Source organism: Drosophila subpulchrella, chromosome 2L (genome assembly GCF_014743375.2).
Source record: "Drosophila subpulchrella strain 33 F10 #4 breed RU33 chromosome 2L, RU_Dsub_v1.1 Primary Assembly, whole genome shotgun sequence".
Taxonomy (NCBI): Eukaryota; Metazoa; Arthropoda; class Insecta; order Diptera; family Drosophilidae; genus Drosophila; species Drosophila subpulchrella.
In genome coordinates, this window is record NC_050610.1 from 19,698,457 (window position 1) to 19,722,754 (window position 24,298).

The 24,298-nt window shown below is 39.2% G+C and overlaps 1 protein-coding gene across 1 annotated transcript; it reads right to left on the minus strand.

Annotated features, from left to right (window-relative positions):
• Positions 1 to 97: 97 nt before the first annotated feature.
• Positions 98 to 23,592, minus strand: LOC119548317 (insulin gene enhancer protein isl-1). Its single transcript, XM_037855497.1, has 9 exons — positions 23,009 to 23,592; positions 6,614 to 6,803; positions 5,399 to 5,529; positions 5,114 to 5,302; positions 3,119 to 3,239; positions 2,579 to 2,741; positions 2,298 to 2,513; positions 1,609 to 1,837; positions 98 to 1,545 (listed from the first exon to the last, which is right to left on the minus strand). Exons 1-9 carry the CDS (start codon positions 23,145 to 23,147, stop codon positions 1,313 to 1,315), a joined length of 1,611 nt encoding a protein of 536 aa, XP_037711425.1. The 5' UTR covers positions 23,148 to 23,592; the 3' UTR covers positions 98 to 1,312.
• Positions 23,593 to 24,298: the final 706 nt, after the last annotated feature.

Genomic DNA, 24,298 nt, shown 5'->3' on the forward strand with positions numbered 1-24,298 from the left:
TGAATTGCAATAATCGAAATCATTTACCATTTTAAAATTATTTTCCATTTCAATAATAAAACACCTTTATTTTAATGTTATTTTCTGTGTTGTTTTTTTGTGGTTTTATTTTCGTTTGTAATTTCATTTAAACATTTTCTATAGTTACTAAAATTACTTATGCACTGTTTATTATTAATATTAGTTAAATATTATTGAAAATACATTAGTTGTTTTACGAAACAGCTTATAAACATCCTTGGTACATTTCGCTTTCTCTCTCTTGCCTTCCCGCTGCCGGATTTGTTGTCTCCCTCATTTTATCATGCATTTCGGAAATGTTTAAAAACTAACAAATAAGTCTAGATTTAGTTACAGTTTTCGTTTCTCACTTACATAAAGTTCCCCACTTCTTTGCATGTATTTATTCGTAATAATTTTGTGTTTCTTTTGCCATACAATTTACGAACTTAGACGTAGATGCTTTTGTTGTTGCTAATTCGATTTACAAGTTTGCCAAGTGCGTCTTTATAGTTTATCGCTACCCCTCGGATTTTATTTTCCCATATAATACACACGGATCAGTTTCTCATTTTGTTTTTTGAATGCTTACGATCGTTTTTTGCATTTTGAATGAAAATATATTCGTTTATTATGTATATATAAAAGTTATTTACAAATTTATGTTTAATGAAATTCCCTACTTGATGCGAAGTAACTGTTTTCCTTTTGTTATCATAATTTTTTTTTTGTTTTCGTGTCAAAAATTATTGTAAAAACTTTTCAAGTGTGTGAGCATTTTTGTTTAGCTTACTTTAATTTAATTTTTTTTTGTGTTTATTTTTTTTGAACTCAACAACAAAAGTGTATGTTACATAACGAAATGTGCAACTGAGCCGGATAGCCAGAGCCAGATTATCCCCAAAATGCCAACGGCCTACAGACTATTTTTTGGCACCGAATCAAACAGAATAAAATTAAATATACAGAATACAAATGAGTAGATTAATAAAAAACGGGCAAAAACAATTGCACAACCCCAAATACAGTCGAACTTCCCTAGCTGTATAAAAATATTGTTAAAATAAATTTCGTAAATAACAACTCCTGGGCTATAAATTAAGTTTGAGGTTTTTGTCTAAAACATTTTGAAATAAAGTCAATACAAGAATGAATAAAATAGTATTTTAAAGGTTAAATATACTTGTTGTGTAATTTTAAACGGAACTTTTCATCAAAATTAAATTTATTGCGCTTAATTTTTTCTAAGACAACTTTTCAAGTTAGTGAAGTTCGACTGTAGCTCCTTCCGATCCAGCTTCCTGCTTGCTTTTTAGAGCACCGCATGCGAGGCGGGGGAAGCGGAGCCGGTTACCTTCTGGAGCATTTGCATGAGCTGCTCGGTGGCCGACTGACTGGACACCACTCCCACGCCCAAGCCCAGGACACCTGCACCACCGCCCACGGCGCCACCACCCCCGGCTCCAACACCCGATGGCGGCGAGGAGATCGATGTGCCCGCCGAGGCCGATGAGGAGGACGACGGGGTCAGCGCCAGTTTGGATTCTGGGAGCAACAAAAGAAGCTGGATTAGATTCGGTTCGATTGTCTACGGACTGCCCTGCATACTGTCATCGCTCTCCAGGTAGGTCACGTAGGAGTCGGTGCTGTCCGGATGGTGGTGCGAGGTGATGCCGGAGTCCAGGCTGCTGCCCCCGGGCTGCTGGTTCGGCTGCTGGTTCTGGTGATTGTGCGGTCCGCCGGGGGGCGGTGGATGCTGGTGGGGAGGTCCTTGGCCAGGATGCGCGTGCGGATGCGGCGGCAGGATGGGCATCCCGTTCAGGTCGTAGCCGTGCATCTGCGGGGGAGAAAGAAGAACGAAGTTTAAAACACATTCATGTCATTTAGGGATAAGTCAAAATATAAACATTTAACACATTTTATTGATTTATAAGTAATTTATAGTACGACATTGTGTTTCATTATCCTAACTAGTTAATAAAACTGCGACAGAACTACAACATATTCAAAGTCATCTTGGTGATAACAACTCAACAACTCATTTATTATCCATTCGTCATCGTCTCAGGCATTCATTTATATGTACATATTTTTTAAGATATATTTCCAATAATTTTATTCCTCATTCATAATGAGTTGTAACCAGTTATGTATTGTATAAAATATTGGAATCTATAATATGCAAACTAGTTTATAGTTAAAACTTGCCTACTAAACAAACAAAACCCGTTGCTCATTATGATTTAAAATGGTTTAAATGGTTTATATGCTACAAGCCATTTTAAATTTATCCGTACCTGATTGACCAGCTGCTGAAATGCGGGCGTGTGGGTGTTGATCGCTCCATTGCTGTCGAGATCGGCGTGAAGGGCGAAATCGCTTAAGGCTTTCCACGGCGGTTGATATGTCTGCACATCCAGACCCTGAAGGTTCAGAGGGGAGTCATGTCGAACCGGGGAGCTGGCGATCATGGGGATGCCCTGCATGGCGCCATAGCCCAATTTGCGACCCTCCTGAAATAATAATAAGTGGAAATTAGATTTCTTAAGCTATAATATAATATAGGGGGTGTTGTTACCTTCTCCTGCTGCATTTGCAGCTTCATCTGAATGGTCTTCTTCTTGTCCTTGCAGCGCTTGTTTTGGAACCACACGCGGATGACTCGCGGGGAAAGACTCGTCATCTCCACCAACTGCTCCTTCATGAGCGCATCAGGTCGCGGATTAGCATTGTAGCAGGTTCTAAAAGGAGACAAAAATTGATTTTAAACTATGTTTAAATATAAAATACCAAAGTTCCTAATACTTCATTTTTAAAAATAACCACATGTTTTTTTAGCAAAAGAAAACTTTTTAAATTCTGGAAAACTAACTAAAATATAGTGGGTTTAAATGGTGAGACCTCTCTCAATAAACTTAAGTATCTTTGTTAGGTAAAAAAAAGTACGTATGAATAATATTCAGAATTTTGGAGTTTAGTTGAAGATATTTTTTTAAGGTTGTTGATTAAGATACATGTTTTTATTAAACTTTGGAGTTAACTTCCTGGACAACATAATAATTTGAGATACTCTTATTTATATCTTATAACTAAATACCTTAAAGTACAGATTACTCACCTGAGCGTATGCAGCTGTTTCTCATTGAGCACGGTCCGAACTCGCGTTGGCTTGCCATCCGAGGGCCCCGAGGGTCGCTTTTCCCTAATACTTTTGTGTGAGCCCGATTCGCTGCCAGAATCTGCATGGAAATACAAAGATACGTAGATATTCCATCAATTTGTTCGCTATTTTTGGCATAAAAACAATCACTTTGAAGTGCCGTTGGGTAGATGGTTTGATTGCTCTTGGTTCTCTTGTTTCTATTTTATTTCTGTTCAACTACAATTGCACCCAAAAATATCGCCAAATGCGTAGAGCTCGGAATTCGGAGATCAAAGGCGAACGCGTTTCCCTATTGGCATCGATCTCTGGTAATTAAGTCGTGTTTCACAACCCCCGAAACAAGGCGTTATCTAGTACAGATCGTACAGATCTATCGGTGATTTCTATCGAGGCGGTGTGGTTCTTTTGAAGGAATTTTCTCTCATTCAATTCTTATCGAGAGTGGCAAATTGCCAAAAACTATTACCAAAATTGGGTCAATTTCTGGTACTAAAATACGCGGTAAGAAAATGAATTAATTTTTTAAAAAGGTATTTCACATCTTTCTGCTTTCATAATGAGGCTGCAAATTTTTGCCAAGTCTCCCACGGAAATTAACATATTTCTTCCAGTGCCGAACTTCAAAGAGTCGCGACCGCTGCGGTTTGGCAAACACTCGACCAGACTGCATGCCGTTTTCGAGTTGAACACAAACAAACAATCCGGCAAGTGGAACTATGAATGGTGCGCTATGCTATCCGACTGGCTGATTGATCATACGACCCGTCGATCCGCCGATCCATCGATCCGTCGATCGAAGTCAGTCAAACAAAAGTCCGATTCCCAAGAAGTTGCTTGTCAATGTTTGCCCGCTTGAACGCATCGATGCAATGCGGAGTTTTTGTTTGCCCTGGCAGCTACGTTTTTCTATTTTTTCTTATTTGGAACCCTTTGCAAAATGATATGATGGTGGAAGGGGCAATAGGTGGGAGGATGGGGGTACCGCCACACACGTTTGGCATCCATCGTTTGACATCGCCGCCCCATGTTGATAAGGTGCCTTTTTCCAACGACTCCAACGCCATTCCCTCGTTTTTCTCCGTTCTGGTTAAACAATGAGATTATGTTGACGATATGGTTTGACAATTGTCGTACATTGTTTGACGTTTGCCGATTTCTATTGACTCTGCTATATCACTTACAAGGATGTAACGCTGTTTTTCTAAGAACAAAACACGAGCACAACGCTTTTGTTCGATGCCGAACTGTGTGCTTACGGGTTGTCCATACCCCAGTTGCATCTCCATTCCCGTTTCCATTCACAGAACCAGACCAATTTGGGCTAATTAGGATTGGCAATCTTTTCGGTGGAAAGCGAGTTCGAAAGGCGGGGGAAACACGAATGGGTTGACTTTTCGCCTGGGGGGAATTCAAATGGAGTGTCTTGCGACTTTGTTGGGTCCATAAAATATGGCACAGTATTGCAATGGTTGCGAATGGGAAGCTTTAAAGAAGAGTCCCAAGAACAAGATAGGAAACAGCTTTTTTCTTTTACTAATAGCTTGAATTTGAACCCGTACCTTTCAGAATATTTTACCCATAATTGGTATTCCTTTTTTAATTTTTCTTCAAGATGGCTCTAAGTAGTTCATTATCGCTGGTTCATCAAACGTACAACTTTAATTCCTTTCAAGAACTAAATGTATTATGTTACTTTCTAAAACAACAAAGCTGATGAATGAGCCTTAGAAGATGGCTAAAAATATAATACACAACAAGGAAGCAAACGAGAAAATATTTAGTTACACTGTCAACTGAAAGCGCAAACAATGGAGCGTCCCCAAACTTGAAGAGCCCTAGATAAAGGGTTGTTATAGTGAGCAAACAAATCCGAAACCCCTCCAAATCAAGCCCCAAAAAGCCATCACCTCTTGAGGGGGGTCAAAATCAAGGGCCAAAAGCGACACTCACCTGACATTGAACCCAATTCGCTGGAATGGTTGTTATTGCTAAGGTTGGTGTTGTTGTTGTTACTACTGCTAATATTGTTGTTGCTCTCCACCGACGAAGAAGTGAGGCTGCTCTGCGACGATTTCTCCAGCACATCGTGATCCTCCTTGCAATATAAAGCTCCGGCATCGCGTAACGCGAATTCATCACCTAAAATTCCAGGTAAACATTCGGTTATTTGTTGGGCAAACACAGGGGCTGGGGGATTTGGGGTGGTGATATTAAATAAATAAGTAATAAACTCACCTGGCAGCAATTGTCGCGCACACGCAGAGCATCGAAAACACTCGATGTGAAAGATTTTCGTTTTGGCCCGCATCACAAAGTCATTTTTGCTGAAGGAGTTGCCGCATTTATCACATTTTGTACCAAATAACCTGGAAAAAGTGTAATACAAATTTATTATATGGGTAAATAATATGATAATATAAAATTTACCAAAGCTTAATTTACTTTTAATAACACTTTGAACTTTTTAGTATACTGTATTTGACTTTTTATTACTTGTATATATTTTATATTATATGTTATATATTATATTTAAATATTTTATCGTCTTTAATATATATAAAATATTAATTATAATTAATAATAATTAATTTACATTACTTGACCATCAATAAAATCAACAAATGAAAATCACTCTACATTTTTTATTGGCCAACATGGGATGACCAAAATCGAATAAAGATCCCATGATTAGTGCTTGTAAACAGCCTTGAATGAGTTCACCGACGGAAGAATTTCAGAACTTCCGAGAGGGGGGTGTTCGTCGAGCTTGTTTATGGCTATAAAATAAAATTCTTTTGTCAGTGCCGACATCGATGACTGAGGCGAGTGTTCATCAATCATCTGAGCGTGCAGTGTGTGTGTGTGTGTGGAAAAGTGTTAATTTATAGCTTTGCACGTGTTAATCAATTATTCAAAGATTTGCATGGCAAATAGTTGCGACTTTGGTCGCCAGTCGCCGGTCGCCAGTTGCCGGCTTTACGATGGCAAAACAAAAAAAGATTCGAACCCGGCTTTTTATTGCACGTCATACATTTAGCGATGATGAAACCCCCATCCGCCGATGGGTTCTGCGGCTACTGGACCAGCTGTTGATTAGAACTTACTATCTGAGTGTCTGAGTATTCGAGTATTTGAGTATTTGCCTTTTTGTGTTGGCATCGGCGGGCTAATTGGCTGGGCCAACAGGCCTAAACTAAACGTTTGCTACAAACGGACGCTACAATTGGAAGTGGAAAGGCCAAGCGCATGACATGGAGTGTGTGCCTAGGGCTGAGCAAATAGCTTTCAAATCGCTTGGGTTGAGTGGAAATTAGATAATGTCTCGCAGCTGCGGGGATTCCTCGGCCCCAGCATATTCTAGTTTCAATGGGTTTTCGTCTTAAAAGTAAACAAATTAAGACGTAGTGCTGGAGAAATGAATTCTACCTAATATTATTGCCCCAAACTCACCTAACATAATCACGCTTGCAGTAGGTTTTGCCATCGCGCACAAAACACGTACAGCTTTCGTCCAGGAACTGCCTGCACTCCTGGCACTTCAGACACGCCGCATGCCACTCGAGATCGGGGGCAACGCGCAAGATATACTGATCGTGGATTTGGCCTCCACAGCCGACGCAGTGAGATAGCCGTTGTTTTTCTGAAAATAACAAAAGATATTAATATCTTAGTTACAGATACAAAATTTTAGGTTTTTACAAAAGAAACCCACTTATGGCCATGTGACACCTGCTAGAATCCTGAGCAACTCAAAGGATTTATTAAAAAAGTCCAGACAAAGGGTCAAGTAAATGGTCTACAGATCAAAAACCTTTTAAATACGTTTATACTAAATCAAAACATTGACTTTTTTGAATAAATCAACCATTTAGTTGATATTTAAGCCAGTGTAAAATGGCCATGACCAGTTTGAAATATGCTTTTCAAAAATATTGAGTATGCAGTTAGAACCCAAAACAATTTTATTTCAGTAATTCAATTTAAGTGCTTATTTTACACTTAAGTAAATTAAATACGAAATATATTTTAAACGAAAAATATAATATGAATAGAATATTTAACAGTTTCAAATACGGTCACCTAAAATCTTGAGTATATACGTATGTATTTCAAATCCAAAAAATATTTAAGATACATTTCAGACTTGTTTTTTAAATGTTTAAATATTTTATGGACAACTAAATATTAGTAACTATCCTTCACTATATTCTTTCTAACGAAATGGTATATTTTTTTATTTTTCCAATGTCCCTTAAAACTAAAAACAAAATCGAAATCAATACCAAATTAATTTGTATTTGCCGACGGGCAAAGTAACAGCCATCAGCTAACTTGTTTCCCCAACAACTTTTCCACCTTATTTTAATTTTAGCTTGACTCTGCAGTTTTCCATTTTTTTTGGCACAAACTTAAACTCATTTTGCCAATTATGCCTTTGGAAACGTAAACAAATAGCAAGTGAGACACCAAAGACGGCGCTAATTAACAAACTGTTATCAAATAATCCGAGTTTTCCCTGTTTACCCAAGTGCCGCACTCCCCGGAGTCCGTAGACTGCGATGGCAAAACTTTTGCTGCCAAAAAGTTTTTCCCTTTTTCGGATGGGTCTTCGCCGTTTTTCTAGGGGGAAAAGCATTTGAAAAATTCATAAATCCTGGCCAAGCCAAGTGAAACGCAGCAGCCATTTTCAAGTATTTAAGTTGAACCATTTCCCTCCACTTCTTCTCGTGCTTTATTGCCTTTTTCCTTAATTTTTTTTTTTGCCAAACTTTAGCTGGCAAAGAAATGGGGAGAAAAAATCAATGCAATCATTGCCACATTATGTACTTGCCACACCCTCCCCGCCCCCCATTTTCCGACTATGTGCTGCTGTAATCCTTGGCAAAGAGGCAGCAAAAAAAAAATGAAGGAAAACTTTTTCCCGGCTGCTGTTGAAAAATTAAGAAAAACTTTGACGCGCGTTTAGCACGTTTTAAATGTTTCGTTGCCCCACACACACACACACACATTCGGAAAACGGAGAAAAAAATCGCAAACACACACATTTGTGCACAGATAAAATCTGTATCTGTTGCCTTGCTTGTATCTTTGTATCTTTAAACGTGGCCGCGTATCTGAGTATTTCTTTTTTTTTTTTTGGGGAGTGGTTAGGGGCAGATGAAGGGGCGGCTGGGGGTCTGAGGGGGCGGGGCTGGGGGGCCCAGGGTGTGTATATATATCTGGCGTATCTTTCGCACTCGCTGTAGCTACACATGAATTATTTATAAAGGCGGAGCAGACAAGTTGCTGCTGCCGTTGTTGTTCTTATTGTTGCTGTTCCCTCTGTATATTCTTTTCCTTATTTTTTCCGCCAATTTTTGTAGGTTTATATTTTTTCCTATACCCTCTAACAAGGCAATGATGTTTTGGCAAGCAGTTTGCTAAGATTAAACTGGAAAAAAATTAAACTTTACCTTTTTCATAGTATAAACTATTTAACTATTTATAGGAAATGTATACTTTATTTTTTTTATTTGTTAAATTACGATTAAAATTAAAGGTATTTGTTTAAAATTTAAGATGTGTAAGAACTTCTAAGACATTTGATAAAATATTTATTTTATAATATTTATGTAATATTTATTTTTTGGAATGCCTTAGAAAATAATCGCTGAATAATAGGGTTATTAATTAACTAATAAGTTTACAAATTAAACATTTTTTAATGGATCTAAAAAGCATTGTATAAATGCTTTGATATAATCTGTTATTTGAAGAACTATCTTGTTAAAATGTATTAATGATATATTTTAGTTTGTAAAATATTTGCTTTAATTTAGTATCTTATTTAATATTTAATGTATTTTTGGCAATATATTTTGAGGGTATTTTGTAGCTGCTTCAAATCCCTTAGAGTACAAACCATCGTACTTGGCTTGAATTTGTTGCTCTTCAAGCTCCAAGTACATGGGATTCGTATTCGTATTCGGATTCGGATTCAGACAGGCGGACAAACTGACAGATGGACGGAATGAGGGGCTGACAAACGGACGGACTGCCGGCATTTACTTCCATGTTTCAGCCTCCAATTGCTGCGAGTCTTTTGCTTTTCTTTTTTTCCCTCGGCTTGGGGGCATGTGCGCTTTTTTCTTGTTTTTCTCTGTATATCTTTTGCCTTCAAAATGTTGCTATATAATGCTACCCTATATGGACATGTGAGTGCGCGTGTTTTTTTTTTGGGGAGCCACCATTTTTGCCATCTTTTTTTTTGGCAGCTTCTTTTGTTGTGCGTTCCTTTGACCAGTATTTTTTCCTCCTTTGGAGTTCTGTATGAATTTCTGTGTGATTTTGAGATCTATGTGTGTGTGTTCTGCTTGCTCCTGTATTTTTGGGCGGAGAGACAGGGATTGGAGCTGCTGTTGCTTTAATGATCCTGCGCAGTTCGTTTTCATTTTTCTTTTGGCACCCACGGATACGCACACACAGATACAGATACACGCACGCACACAGCCGCAGCCATTATGGCTGTAATGGGAATTTAAGCGCAACTCCTGCGCCTGTGTGTTGCTTTTCCGTTCTGGGGGGTTTTTCCGCTTTTGTGGCGTATCTTTTGCATGTTATGTTGCCATTTTGTTGGCTCCCCACCACCCACTCAAAGTCCACCCACACCCCCATTTTTCCTGGGGGTTGACGCGCCGCGGTTCTTTTTTTTTTTCTTTTTTGGGATTTTTCAGTGCGGCACACATTGGACCAAAATGCAATTTTGTCTCGTGTTGTCGTCTATGAATTTTTCGACTGTGTCGGCGGTTTCGCTCGGTGAGTGAGTGAAATGTGGGGTGCTGTGGGGTTAAGGCGGGGCACTGGGGGGTTAATGCGTGGTAAAGGGGCTGTGGCACATGCGGCAACTGCGGCTTTTTCACTTTTAACGAGGAAAACGCTTCGCAAGCTGCGTGTTTGCCATTTTCGCCTGTCACTTCTGTTCCTTCCTCATTCATACGCTTTTTGCTTGTTTTTCCCCAAACCAACTCTATATCTTTTCCATTTAAATAACGAAACATTTTCCACTCTGACTGACTCTATGTCAGCACTAGCACTTGATCTTGGTGGGCATGTTCACGTTTTCATGCTGAAAGGTGTTCAAGTTTTTAATGGCCGCACCTTTTTGGCCATTGCTCTTGACCTCCGCAACCTTTTTGTGAGTTGCATATGATGTAATTGGATGTCGATCGGAAAATCTGTGTTTTTTTTCTTTGTCGTGGGGGTTCTGTGGGAATTTAGACAGTTGGTCGATAACTGGGTTCCTTGTCTTGAATTTTATTCCCCCAAATAAAAATGGATTTTCAAAAGGGGGGTTAAACTGTTTCTTTGAAGGTGTAGAAAATGTATAAGTTGGTCAATTTAAACCTAAATTATAAGAAATTGTTAATTTTTGTTTATTTTTCAGACAACTAGAAAGCTATATTAAAGTTTATATATTGCCTAAATTATAATAAGCAAATCATTTATTCTTTCTTATGTATTTACTTTCCCCACACTCTCTGTTTTGTTTAAACTTCAGACTCATGGTAAAAGCATCGTGAGCAATTAAAAGTATCTTTATCTTAAGTACACGAGTAAAGTTTCGTGTCTTTGATGGATTGATAGAAGTGGTTGGCTTTGATTTGTACTTGATCTATTGATCTCTGGGAAATTGATGGCTAAGCAATAAACATATCAAGGAATTCGTGCCAAGAAACGCCCACCGAGAAGTGAATTAAAGATAGTGGAAGTCCCTGAGTCTTCTTTCTCTCTCCCTCTTTGCTACCCATCTCTTTCGCTGTCTCTTATCAATGTCGGCAATCTTTCAAAGGCCACAGAAAAGGGGGGCTGAAAATGAGGGAACAAGTAAAATTGCAGTCAAATCAACTCGGGCTACTTCACAGATACAGATACAACAGCACGCACGCTCACAGATACAGATACATTGCAATGGCTGCCCAGCATCTTCGTTTCTACTCTTTTATTTCCTCTTTTAAAGTATTTTTTTTTTTTGCTTTCTTACTGTTGCTGTTGCTCGACAAGGGGCAACATGCAAAATGCAAAGCATCGATAAGATACGTTTTGGCCAGGCTCTTCCACGCTCTTGGCCACAAAACGCAAATGAGGGGCGAAAAAATTATGGAAGCTCCGCCGGATATGGGCGCGATTTCAAAAGCCACTACTGTTTGTGTCTTTGCACAGGGGCGGGGGTTATGGCAGGGGTGAAGGGGGCCAGGGCACCCTTTGATTTATGGCATATTTGTTATAAGGTAAATACAAAGCGCAGTCACACAGCGAGTAACGCTTTTCAGCGGGATAGCAAGTGCCGCTTCTTTTTTTCGGACCTAACTAGGAATTTCACATGATCATAAATGATGGTGGGAGTACACCGAGAGAAATCCACCCCGGCTGAGCTGATTATTTCCTCTTTATATAAGAAATAAACAAAATATTCTGGCTATTGAAGTAATATCTCTTTAAATTATCAATAAAAAATTCAAAATAAAAAGGAAGATGTTCTGATATCTGTTGCAAAATATTTTAAAATATAGCTACTTTTTTCATTCCTAAAAACCTAGTTCTTAGTGCCAAACCGAGAGGAGCGACCAGCTCGTGACTTCTTGGAAAATTTGTCATTTTTCCTGGAAGCTGTTGTGGGATTGGGATTCCTTTACGGGTTTGAAAGTGAGGTTCATTCATTTCCCGCTGGTTTTATTCTTCGTGTTACCTGTGAAACGATTTAAAAAATTAATGATGACAGGCGGCGAGGACGAAACTTCGGAACACGTGCCCCTCTGGATGTTCCTGTATTTTTTCCTTCTTTCTCTCCTCTGGCTGGACAATTCGAATTCACATTTTGACAGACTCATCAATTTTGTAGATACGAAAGCGAGAGCAGGACAGAGATTGGAATTGGAATGGGTGAAGGGTGAGGGGAAGGGCAGTGGGGCTTTTGGCCACTGATTAGGCCATGTTTTGTTGGCCAGGCTATTGTCTTTCGAGCGTGGGCTGGACAATCCCTGGTTTCCCTCTCATTCCAACAACTTCAAAGGAAGTTTTGCGGTCTGTGATTTGTTTGTCCCCGAGACTTTGATACCTTCAATTGTGTCTGTAGTTTTGGGAATTTTGCATCTCTGGCTGTGACTTAAGTTGGCTTAATTAAGTGCAGTTGTGCAGTTGCTTTGACAATGGACAACATTATCTTAATTCAGCCGGTGGCAGAGAGTTCGTCAGGGTAAAAAGGTCTGAATCCCCGACTAAATTATCTCGATCGATATTTTGTGTGTACATATATCTTTCTCGCTCTGTCTGGGTACGAATTTGCCTAATTAATTACACAAAACGCAAAACACAATACCAATGAGGGGTTAATAGAAGATGAGTTTTGTATTTGGCTTGGGTGGAGGTCAAAAATGAGGAAGAAAATGAAGATTACTTTAGATGAATGGTTTAACGAAGCAATTAGAATTAGAACTTGGAGCACAACTAACTTAAATAATTAACAAGGCATGATTATCGCATGAAGGAGATGATACTCGTAGTGTAAGTTAATTGCAGCCAGAAATATATTATTAATTATTCCTCCACCTATCTAGCTAAGGTATTTAAGAATTGTCTTTTTCACTTTCGATTTTTAATGTGAAAATATAACTTTTCAAACAGAGAACGTAATATCATTATTACTCCCTATATACGTTTTATCATATTCATATTTGATCTAAAATTTAGGGTGGTATATTTTTTCTTCAATATTTTTTTTACTTTATTAACCCCTTTTCGTGTCACGCTGCCATCCCCAAAATGGTATGTGTAACCCAGCAAGCGCAGCCAATAACTGATCAATGTAAACTGACTCTTCTGCTCAAATATGCATATAAAAAAGAACCAACAACGCGGAGAAGAAGGGGTTCAGACGACCGAACAACCAAAAGAAGCCGCCGCCAGGCAATCACTTTGAAGTGTTTGATTTTCGAATTGGCCGTCGCAGTTAACTGAATACGTCTGTTGTGGCTGTTTTGGTTTTTGTTGGTGGTGCTGGTGGTGGTGGTGCTGCTGCTGCTGCTGATGATGCCGCTATTGGCGGTGGTGTTGGCTGTCGTTTTATTGAAGCCAAATTTGAATACTCGACAAGGGGAGATGCCATCGGCCGGCTGCTGAAGGCGCGACATCAAAGAGTGCCTGGACTCAAAATGGACATGGGCCTGCAACAATTTATGCCACATCCCCACTCCGGCGAGCGAGACAGCTCGATGTTGCTGCCGTGCCTGTGGATGTTGCTGTTGGTGTTGCCGTTGCCGTTGGTGTTGCTGCTGCTGCTGCTGCTGTGTGCTGTTGCATGTTGCAAGCTGGCCGAAGAACGGAAATGACCTTTTTTGTGTGTCGGCGGCTGGAAACAAAATGCCGATGTGCCCGAGAATCGAGACTTGAATCTTGGTTCTCTTCTATACACTTAAAAAAAATAGACACAAATCAGAACGCAACTTCTTAAACAATAATATATAATTTTATTTACAAAATTTGTAAATTATTTATTACAAATTAAGACGGGTAAAATAATAATGATGATAATCATTATGGTAACTTTAATATTCATGAGAAACATTATATTCTATTATATAGTATTTATAAATTATTATAATAACGATGCGAAATATAATAAAAATCTGACATTTTTATTAAGATATTTTTCTGTGATTTTTTCAATTTGCAAATTGGTTAGGGGTTTTTGAAAAATGGAAAATGTATCATTTAAATGATAAAATAAATGCAAAAATAATATTTAAACTATTCTGATTTGTACATTAATAAACGAGCCTAAAACTGAGCATTTTCAGAAAATTTTCTTGATTCTAGATACATTTTTTAAAGTGCATTCTCATCCCAGTTTTCCCATCCTCTCGCCCCTCTTCTGCTGCATGTCGCCGACAGATGACAAGAACCGATAGTGTCTTTTTTTCGTTTGAGCCTCGGCTGCAGCCAGAATCGCAGCGTCTGGGGCTTCTCTTTGGGCCCGGTTAAGTGATGATCATGATGGGTTATTAGGCAGGTTGCGTTGACAACGCATTTGTCTTTCGATGGGGACGCCGACGCAGGATTCTCGGCCAGCGATAAGCGGGCGACATTTATTTATGGTGTTTTAACACAAGGCGCCCCCTCTCAGAAAACAAAGTAAAGTGAAGTGAAAAATAAAAAAAACAACCGCACCTCGGTCAAAGGAGAAAGCCCAGCCACAGCCGTCATTTCAAAGTGTCAAATTAATGTCAGTAATGAACAAAAAAATCTTCTCAAAAATCCGACATTGATTTGACTGCAATTAAAAAGAGCCGCGCACAAAGAAAAATCACTGTATAAAAAACCACTTGGGGGAAAACTGCGTTTCCTAATGCAGTTTAGCCTTTTTTGGACAAAACGGGTTTGTGGTAACAAATTGTTTAATTCATTTGATTGTTGATTTTCCTAGTGACCATTTTAGTTTTTTTCGCCAGCTGCGATTTTGCATTTTTTGCGCATAATTTTCTTTGCATTTTTTTTTTTTTGCATTCCCAATTCGATTTGCATATCCATATTTTGCCATTTTAATTTGTCTAATTTTTTATGGCTTTTGGTTTATCATAAATTGCTTTCGGCTTTTGGCTAATTAGAATGTGTGCGATTTGACCACATTTTTGCATTGCTGATGTTGTTTTTGTCCCGCTTTTGGTCGTTGCCTCTTCTCGGCCGTTTTTGTGTAAATATTTGACCTGATGCGTGTGAACTTTAACAGTTTTTATGCTTTATTTGTCGCAAATATTGCGCAAACATGACAACACCAAAAGGTGGACCTTCCTCCTTCACCACCTTCCCAACTCCTTGCCCGTACATTCTGGTTTTGTTTGCCTTTTGGCCAAGTTCTCAGTGTTTTCCTTCTTTTTTTTTTGGTTGTTACTGCGCATGCGTGCACCTTTTGCACTCGAACATTGTCGCTGGTTGTAGTGGTTCCTGTAGTTGTTGGAGGTGTTGTTCTGGCAGTTGTTCTTGTTCCAGATCTACCTATTTATTTTCTTACAAAGCCGCTTTCGACATGAATAAAGCCGCAGTTTCCTATTAATTTCGTTTTGGGAGAAAAGTTCCTTTTATTTTTACCATGAATATGTGACAAACTAAATTTTATCAATATTTTTTCCTGTGATGCTTAACAAATATTCCTGGAAATACATTTGCTTCGTATCGTAGGTGGGAATAAATAAATAATATTAAATATTTTTTGTAAAACAAATTCCTTAGCAAATGCAATACTTTTAAAATTTATTTACTGACACACATATTTAAATGTTTAGTTATTTATCCTTAAGTAAGACCACCTCTTGAGAATGCAGAAGAGTGCCAAAGGCTTATGTGATTTTATGACTTTGCCCTTTTGGAAATTCCTGCTCAAAACTCCCACATTTGAGGTGTGTCCAAGTCGGAATCGAAATCAAAGCCACCTTACATATATCTAGTTGGATGCAGCAACACCGTTATAAAAACTTAAGACCTCATTAAAAGACGCCGCCTGCTTTATGGCACTCGAAGATCGAGTTGCCCATTTAACGCGTTGCCCGAATGCCCAAGCCCCTTTGCCCCACCAAATTGCTGGGGTCCTGATGCCATAGAGTATTTAAAACCCCGGCCGATTACGCACACGCAACTCCAGAAAAACCAAAGAAAACAAAATGAAAATCAGAAAATAAGAGAGAAATGTCCAAGACCGCCGACCGCCAAAGGCTTTGGGCCCGTGTTCATGCAAATTTTTAACTTCATTTCGGCTTCGTTTTGTTAATTAATTTATATTATTTTATTTGGGTGTCGTATACGCAGGCACACACACAGCCTGCATCTCTCGGCTTCTCAGTTTCTCAGTTTCTGTCTCTGTGTTCCAGTTGGAGAGCCTCGAACGACAAATTTATATTTAATGAGCTTCATAAAATTTGAATTTCAAAGGAGCCTTGCACCGCAGCGGCATGTTTCGATACGAGAGACCCCAGTCGAGAGACCCGAGACCAGAGACCACAGACCTGAAGACCGGAGATCAACTCGGACTGCAATCAATGCGATTGCAGGTCCGAAATGGTGGATTGAGAGGATTCCGATTCTGAATCCGATTCCGATTCCTGCCAACCTGGCTGCGTTCCAATAAATTGCTCGGTTTTATGGCATTTTAAGTAGGCTGCTTTATGGCCCTCCATCTCGTCCCTCGTATACCCACATTCCCCGACTATCCCGGACTAGTTGCGAATCGGGTTTGGGTTCTCGAGACTGAGGACTCGATCTCGACCATCTCCCTAACCGCATGATTCACTTGCTGATCTGTGTGGTCGGCCAGGGAAGATGTATTACCCGTGGTCTACCCACTTTTAGGCGGCGACAAAACGCTCGCCGCCAACTTCCTCATAAATTAAAGAAAAATACAAAATAAAGGCGGGCAGTCATTGAGAGATCTGCAAACTCATCGACTTGTTTGGTCGGTTTCTCAACTGGGCTGGTAGGCAACAATTCAATTTGACATAATGAGCTACATTTTGTTTACAACGGCATACGCGTGGGTGCCAGTTACCAGTTGGATTTATGTAGTGGGAGGCATTAAGATATGATTGGTGTGCTAATATTTTCTAGACTCTTTACAAATTCAAGAAAAATGTCTTGTCACCATAAAAGTATACAAAGTTCTTAGGTATTTAAAAGTTAAAAAGAATTTATGCTGAAAGGTAATATTTATTCAAAATTATTAGAGGATAGGAATAAAGTTCTTGAAAACTTACAAGTGGTGGTACTAAAATTTATTTTTGGTAAGTGAAAAATCAAAATAATATTAATCAAATAGTTTGTGAAAATTTAAAATAATAATAATAAACTAGGATTTTTTTATCAGATAATACTTGTCAAACTTTATCTGTTAATTGAAGAGTGTTTTAATAATATTTATTTTAAAGTTCTTATGTTAATTCCTAATATTTATAAGAATAAAGGCTAGCAGCTCTGAATTGAAGATATCTTCCTACTCAGAAATTGATTTTGATGTGATCTAGTTTAAGAAGTGTTATGATTTCCTCCGTTTGGGGCAGCCAAAGAAACCAACGGTGTTTTGGCCGTAAAATAGAGGCAGCAACTTGTTTGGCCTGTTTCCCAGCCTCTTCCCTCTCTTTCGACCCCCCGTAACTTTGTCTCTTTCTGTCTGGCCGTGTGGCAACATTTCAATTTGACATAATGAGCCGCAAGCCCGAGTTGCAGGTAGAGAGATGTTTGAGATGGCTTAGTGGGACCGACATAACCATATACCATTATACCATCCATCGATCGGGATATGGTATGCCGTCAAAATATTGTCAGGTAACTAACGGTAATTGCGGCTGCGGCTACCGTCTGGCGACGTGTCCGCCTTAAGTCCCGATCCTTAATATCTATATATGTATATATGAACTTATACCATAACCAAAAACGCTGAATGAGTCGCCCCGTGGCGCGACATTCGAAATTGGTCTCGCCTTTTTGAGACCGGGGTTTTCGGATTCATAAGTCTGGACCTCAACGGGCGGTCCAACCTGTTGAAGCGGCCACTTGACATTGAGTGGAGTGGCCCTAAATGAACAAACAAGATGGATCTGGTACACCCCCGAATTGTAATGGGATATGGCCACTACTACGACTACTGCTCTTCAATTTTGATCCCGATTTTTTTTTTTTGGATGGATTATGCAATCTGCTCAAGTGGCGTCTGGGATTCTGATTCTCTAACGTCTTCACTGACGCCAGCGGCAAGTATTTGAAGTCCACACTTTATAGAACTCACATAAAAGTTTGTTTTTTCTAGACAGCCTCTTCACTTCTGGCCGCGCTCTGTTTTTTAGGGGTCTTACCTAAGGCTCTTTTTATTGTCTTTCATGCTTAATTAGTCATTAAAACAAGGGTTATAAAAGTGACACTCATAAAGGCAGCGGCTAGAGTGGGCATGGGGTATGGGCCAGAATAAAGCTTTAAAAACGACGCCATTAAAGTGGCCACCGCATTGCATGCAACACGCCAAAATGCCACACATGGGATATATCCCGGTTGCACCTGAGCTGCCGCCTCACACTTATATAGATGGTAGTTTGTATATATATCCCTATTATATATGTATTTGGCCAGGTGTCATATGGCGCAGCGGGTGCTCCACCGAAAATCCCAGCGGGAAATGCAAAACGCTCGCTGGTCTTAATGAGCGCCTGGAGAGAGGCACGAGTTTTCCCCCCACACGCTCGACTTTTCCGGGCTCCTCCTGGTTTTCCAATCCTCACGCGATAAACGGGCGTGGCCCGTCAGTTGTTCTTTTATTTTCTGTTTGTTTAACTCCCAACTAATTTTTGGCCTGCACATTTATCAGTTCTCCGCTTCCCTGGTTTCTCCCTCCTGGGTTCTCTCGGCGATTTCCCCAGTTGAAATTTAATATTTTTTTCTCCGTCCGAGCAAACAGTAGCCGCCTCTTACCTTGACAAGCTGCTGACACCTTGAATGAACTTTATAAAAAAAAAATGTGAGAGAAAAAAAAAACGACACCGAGAATTCAAAAAAAAATTTTAATTGCACTTTAATAGGCAGGCGGCTGCTTTAATATGCCCAATTCCATGGGGCGCGGGGCTTTAAGAATATCTTGAAATGCATTAATTAGGTTAGAGAGCTTCGACGGAGTCACTGGGCCTTAAAAAACATTTCAGTTAAAAATACCACGGAGTGGAATATTTTGCATTAAACGGAGAGCACTTTAATCAGGTCGTTACACCATCACATCGTTACTTAACATTTGGGCCTTCCATTTTCCTTAAATTGTTCGTAAAATTGCAAGTTTAAGGTCTTCAATTTTTGGGTCAATCGAAAGATTGTTTTTGAATATGGAATATATCTTGTTAAACTGGTTGATTGGTGGTGCATAATAGATTTAATGGTTAAATAAAAAGTAAAATGTTATGTATACGAATTAAAATCCCCATAAAAGTATTGTTTCTAATAAACTTGCTTTCCCATGATTATCACGCTTCCCTCAATACCATCTGAGACTCTTTCTTAGCTAATCAGCTAATCAGACCTCCAATAAAGCTGTATTTATTTGGCTCATCGGGCGAACGGAAATTCCAGGCATAATTCCCTAATTTCTCAACTCAGCGAGCTGTTAATTAATGCAAAAAAAGGCGAAACTCCAAACTGAAGTGAGAGTATACCTGATCGCAGTCTGGGAGTTATTTTGATATCTGCCAACTGTCTTCTAGACCAGGTTGAGGGGCACACGGACACAAATTTCAAATGATGCTGGGCATATCAAGGGCGGGGGACTGGAGGTGACACAGGGCGCAGGCGCACAGCTGTCTTGGGTCCAAAATCTCAGGTACGGGCCAAAAACTCCGGCCATAACATAACATATTGATCTAGTGCCGGGGACTGAAGTGCAAAATCAGATAAGCTTTGGGATTTACGTTTCTGTCTGCTCTGCCTTTTTGGGTATTTGGGTTCAGCTCGGGAATTTATGGATTGCGCCTAAATAACTTTATCACACCCCAAGCAGCAGCAGGGATTCCGAAATAAAACTCACCGGAAACGGGAAGGCAAATGAAAAAAATGTCAGCCAGGGACAACAGGAATTTGGATAGGAACTCGTAAAATATAGATAACGTCTGTCTGCCATTGGCTAACTAATGGGTGTGGTCTCCTCTGACGTCAGCATTGCCTCAATATTTTTAAAAAAAGGGTTTTGTTATTCAGTTGAAGCGGAAAAAATGTATATCTTCCGTAAGACTATGATGGTACAAAATCATTATCTCTTGAAAATGCCAATATAAATCAATTTAAAACTTAAGAGTCTGTAGCAAAAAAAAACAAAACTCAAGCTATGACGTTCAAAACAAATATTCAATCAATTTTCAACCTTAACCCAGTGAAACTACCGAAGCTTTAATACCAGGCTATCAAAATACTATACAATAACAATACCAAATTCCATAAAAATACGATCGAAGCACGTTTAGAATGGTCATATAATTAATTTTATGGCACCCCAAACCGAATCTCGTTACGAATACGAAACCTTTTTTTCCTTTCACTGACGTTTCAGCAACTCTATAAATAAACAAGAGATCTGTGATCTATGGCTAACTAACCAGCCCCATCTGAAAGCTCGGTTCCATTCTCTTCGGCGTTCGCCGACAACTTAACCTTATATGGCCCGCGATTGACACTTTACAAATTATTTCAAAAATTATTTAAACTTTTTCGTGCATTGGCTAAACATTTGCCCAATCAATTTTTCACAATTAACTTTGGAAAGGTTTTTGTTTTTTCGTTTTTGTGCTTATACATCGAAAATACAAATTAGCATACGATGAGTTGGGTTGGCGTGTAATTTAAATGGAATTAATATAAATTAGATTAGGGAACATGTACAAGGCAAATATCGATGCTTCCCCCCACCGTTTTTATTCAAATTTTTAGCTAATTGGTAAACTATAAAAATAAAAATCGTTTGGTTTTTATGGCCGCAAATAATTGTCAATTTTTTATGGTCTTCAACATAAAGTTGTACAATTTTATGGCCACCACGAACATGAAAAACCGAAACTAGTTCAACGCCCCGATGTATGCAACGATTAGCAACTTAATTTTCTATAGAGCACAGAGAGTAAACAAAACTTCAGATGGCGATTTCTTTTTGTTTCTACTATATTTAATTAATTTAACGACTACTTGAGAAGTTAGCAACGACATGTTGACTGGAGGCCTGGGTCTGTGACATGGAAAACTCATTAATATGTTTACAGCGCTCAAAAAATCAACAAACAAACAAAACTCGCCTCGGAACCGAGTGAACTAACAAAAGAGAGAGGAGCTGGCAGGTACTAGAAGGGAAAACAAAAATTACAAAAATTGTTTTCATTTCAAATATCAACTTGAAGCTACAAAAACTCTAACTTAAAGTTTTGTCAGCCAACACACACACACAACACACAGAAACTAAGCACACAGAAACTTTTCACAAAGTTTTCAAATTAAAATGTTCGGGCATTAAATATTTAACATCGTTTCATGGCCGACAAGTAATTTGAATTTAAATTACAATTACAAAATTTGGTTGCAATTTAAATGTTTTACACTGGCATGGAAATGCTTACTTTGCATTATTCCTGCCTCATTTATAATTCAATTTTCCCCGAACCATTGGATTTGTGCTTATGATTATGATTTTTCATGTTTTCCTCTTTTTTCCCCGTTTTTTGTTTGGCTTTTTTGTGTTCTGCGGTCGTTCGTTTGGTTAGACAACTGTCAGCCAAAACATTTGTCACAATTTAGCATACGAAATAAAATTTGAATAAAATATATTCATACCTCTGTCACACACAGAAAGCATTTTTTAATGACACTCTTGGTTTATGAATATATAAAATGCATTTTTGGTTAACAAACTTTTGTCTAGTTAAAAATTTGTCACATTATCGCATGGGATACATTTTTGATCACTTTCAGGTCGCTTTTTTCGTGCAATTGCTTGGCCGCGCGCTTAATTGCCCAACATTAAAGTGTCATTCAACCGTTAATTGGCTTTTATATTATATGTAAAGTGTGCTTAAAATAAAATAAGGCTATAATTTAAAAGTTATTGCCGAACAATAACAAAAAATGACAGGTCGAGATTGGGTCTAAGCCCATTACAAAAGTTGCAGCGACTGTTACTCAAAAAGATCTGGACTTTAAGATATAGCCGCAGAAAGTCTTTCAATATATACAATTTATCGCCCAATTTGACTCTGGAATTGCTCACTAAAAATTATTTATAGGTTAATTTTTCTTATTATTATTTTTCCGTTTTTAATTGTTTATACCTCAGTCCACCTCTCCTGTATCTCATTATAAGGTTTATTTTTCAGCCTTGTCCACATGACATCCATTGGCAAAATAAAAAGATTTCAAGGCAAGAAAGAGTTCAGTGCGTGCCTAACCTTTTTAATGGGTTTCGTATAAAAATAACTTTAACCTTCATTACAAATAAACTTGGCTAACAGTTCAAGATTTTTCAGTTCGGAACCTTTGCATCCAAGCCTTGATCTTTGATATCTGGTATCTCTGGGTTTTTAGAGGTATAAAAACTAGTTTACAACTATAATTTTAAGGCAAGCATTTGTTAACACGGCTTTTATCTATTTTATATGCTTTTAATGACCAAAAATTGACTTTCTTTATTTATTTTCTATATTTACGCGAGAAAGTTACAGCTCAGTGACTACACTCGGCTTCACTCTGTTTTAATGACAATTTAATTTGGCAATTTTTATTTGGAGACTACGGCAATAGCCATAAATAAGTCATTAACTGCATTAAATAGCTTTATTAGCGGTAAATGATTCGACACTCATGCTTGATCTATGTAATGATGTTAATTTGGTTTTAATATGGATAGGGTTTGAAATAAAACTGTGGATTATGGAAACTGATGCTTAATAGCCGATTTATAAGTATCCTTCTATATATTAAAAACATATTAAACCTTTGTTTTTGCTTACATATCGAAATCCAAGTATCAGAAAAGGTAATCATAACTAACTAGGGGAATACAATAGTAATAATAAAGGTACAAGGGTGGAAAAATACAGCCAAGTATTGAACGTGCACAAAGGTATTTAAACTAAACAATCGTATCTAAAAGATACAAAAGACCCATCTCCTAACTATAGAGATGCATCCCTTTGTTTCCTCCGAAGAATGTCCCTGGTAAATGATCGTGTTATCTCAAGTATTAAATATCTTTCTTTCGCAAGGATTCTAGACCCCCTTTCGAAATCGGAAAGTAAGCCCCTGGATTTCGGTACTCACTTATCACATCGTGTCCATGACAATCCAAATCCAGGTGATGGTTCATCACCAGCGATGGCTGTAATCCAGTTTGATTGTGGTTGTGATTGTGCAACGGTAGCTGGTGAGCCAAATGGCCACCAATCTCTGCCATTACCATATATTTGGCTGACAGGACACTCGGCGAAGCACACTCGAGATTTTTTGTGGGTTAGGGATCTTGAGAGCGAGCGCTTTTGGGTGCCAGACTCAAGAAGTTTCCGGCATTGAGCGTGGATATATTATTTTTGTGTAAGGCACTTGTACGGTGTTATTTATTCCATGAAGTTTTGCTTTGAATTACTCTCAATTATGAACGCGGCACAGAACACACTGGGTTTCTTTTTTACGGTGAATTTACGTGTAGATCCTGGCCTATCCACGCGTTTTCTTCGAAATGGTATTCCGAGGGATTTAAGAGTCTCGCATCCGAAAAGGCGACGGCAACGGCGGCGAGTCGATGGATGTTGTTCGCGAAACGACGGCTATGTGGCAGCGATAGCGATAGCGATGACGACAACCGACCAACGACGATGTCTGGCGTACAAACATGCTCACTGCACGGAGACTGCTGAACGACTAAACCGGTCGTCGTACCGTTCGCCTCGGCCAGCCGCCACTCACCCCGAAAAGTATCTTGCAGATACTTCTGTTTGCCAGAGCAGCACCACTAGCTGTGCTGTCGCGAGGGTATGGTATGCAGCTGCAACCGGTTCCGAGGTTTTTTGTTTTTCGGATATCATAGCCGACGTACTGACTGACTATATCTGGGGAGTTTGGGTTCAGTTCGAAACAGGAACAGGTGTTTTTGTCGCACTCGCTCTCTGGGCATTGGTTTGGCCGCTCTGTCTTTGTCGCACACTATCTGCTTCTCTTTCTATTCGACTCTGAGGGCCTTTTCTAAATGGCGCCGAAGCGGGCCAATCGGTTGGGCGGAGTGCGCATGACTCCAGCTGTGTAAAGATCCACAATCCACAAATGGAGGCAGTCAGAAGGAGGAGGTGGGACCCACATCCTTGCTGGGCCCTTTGTTTTGCCAATTTCGCCTTTGGTTTTCGAAGTTTGTACTACAAAATGGTTGCACTTGTAAGCAAGCGCACCTCTGTGTCACCCCCTTTTTCGCTACCACCGGAATTGTTGTAATGCGCTTGTCGAACTTTTCGGCTGTAACCCCTTTCTTCTTGGCCTGACACCCAACTTTCCAAACCCCACCTGTCTCACCTGCCCCTGTCTTGACTTGCTTCTTGCGGTCTGAAGGCGTCTCGTTATCGG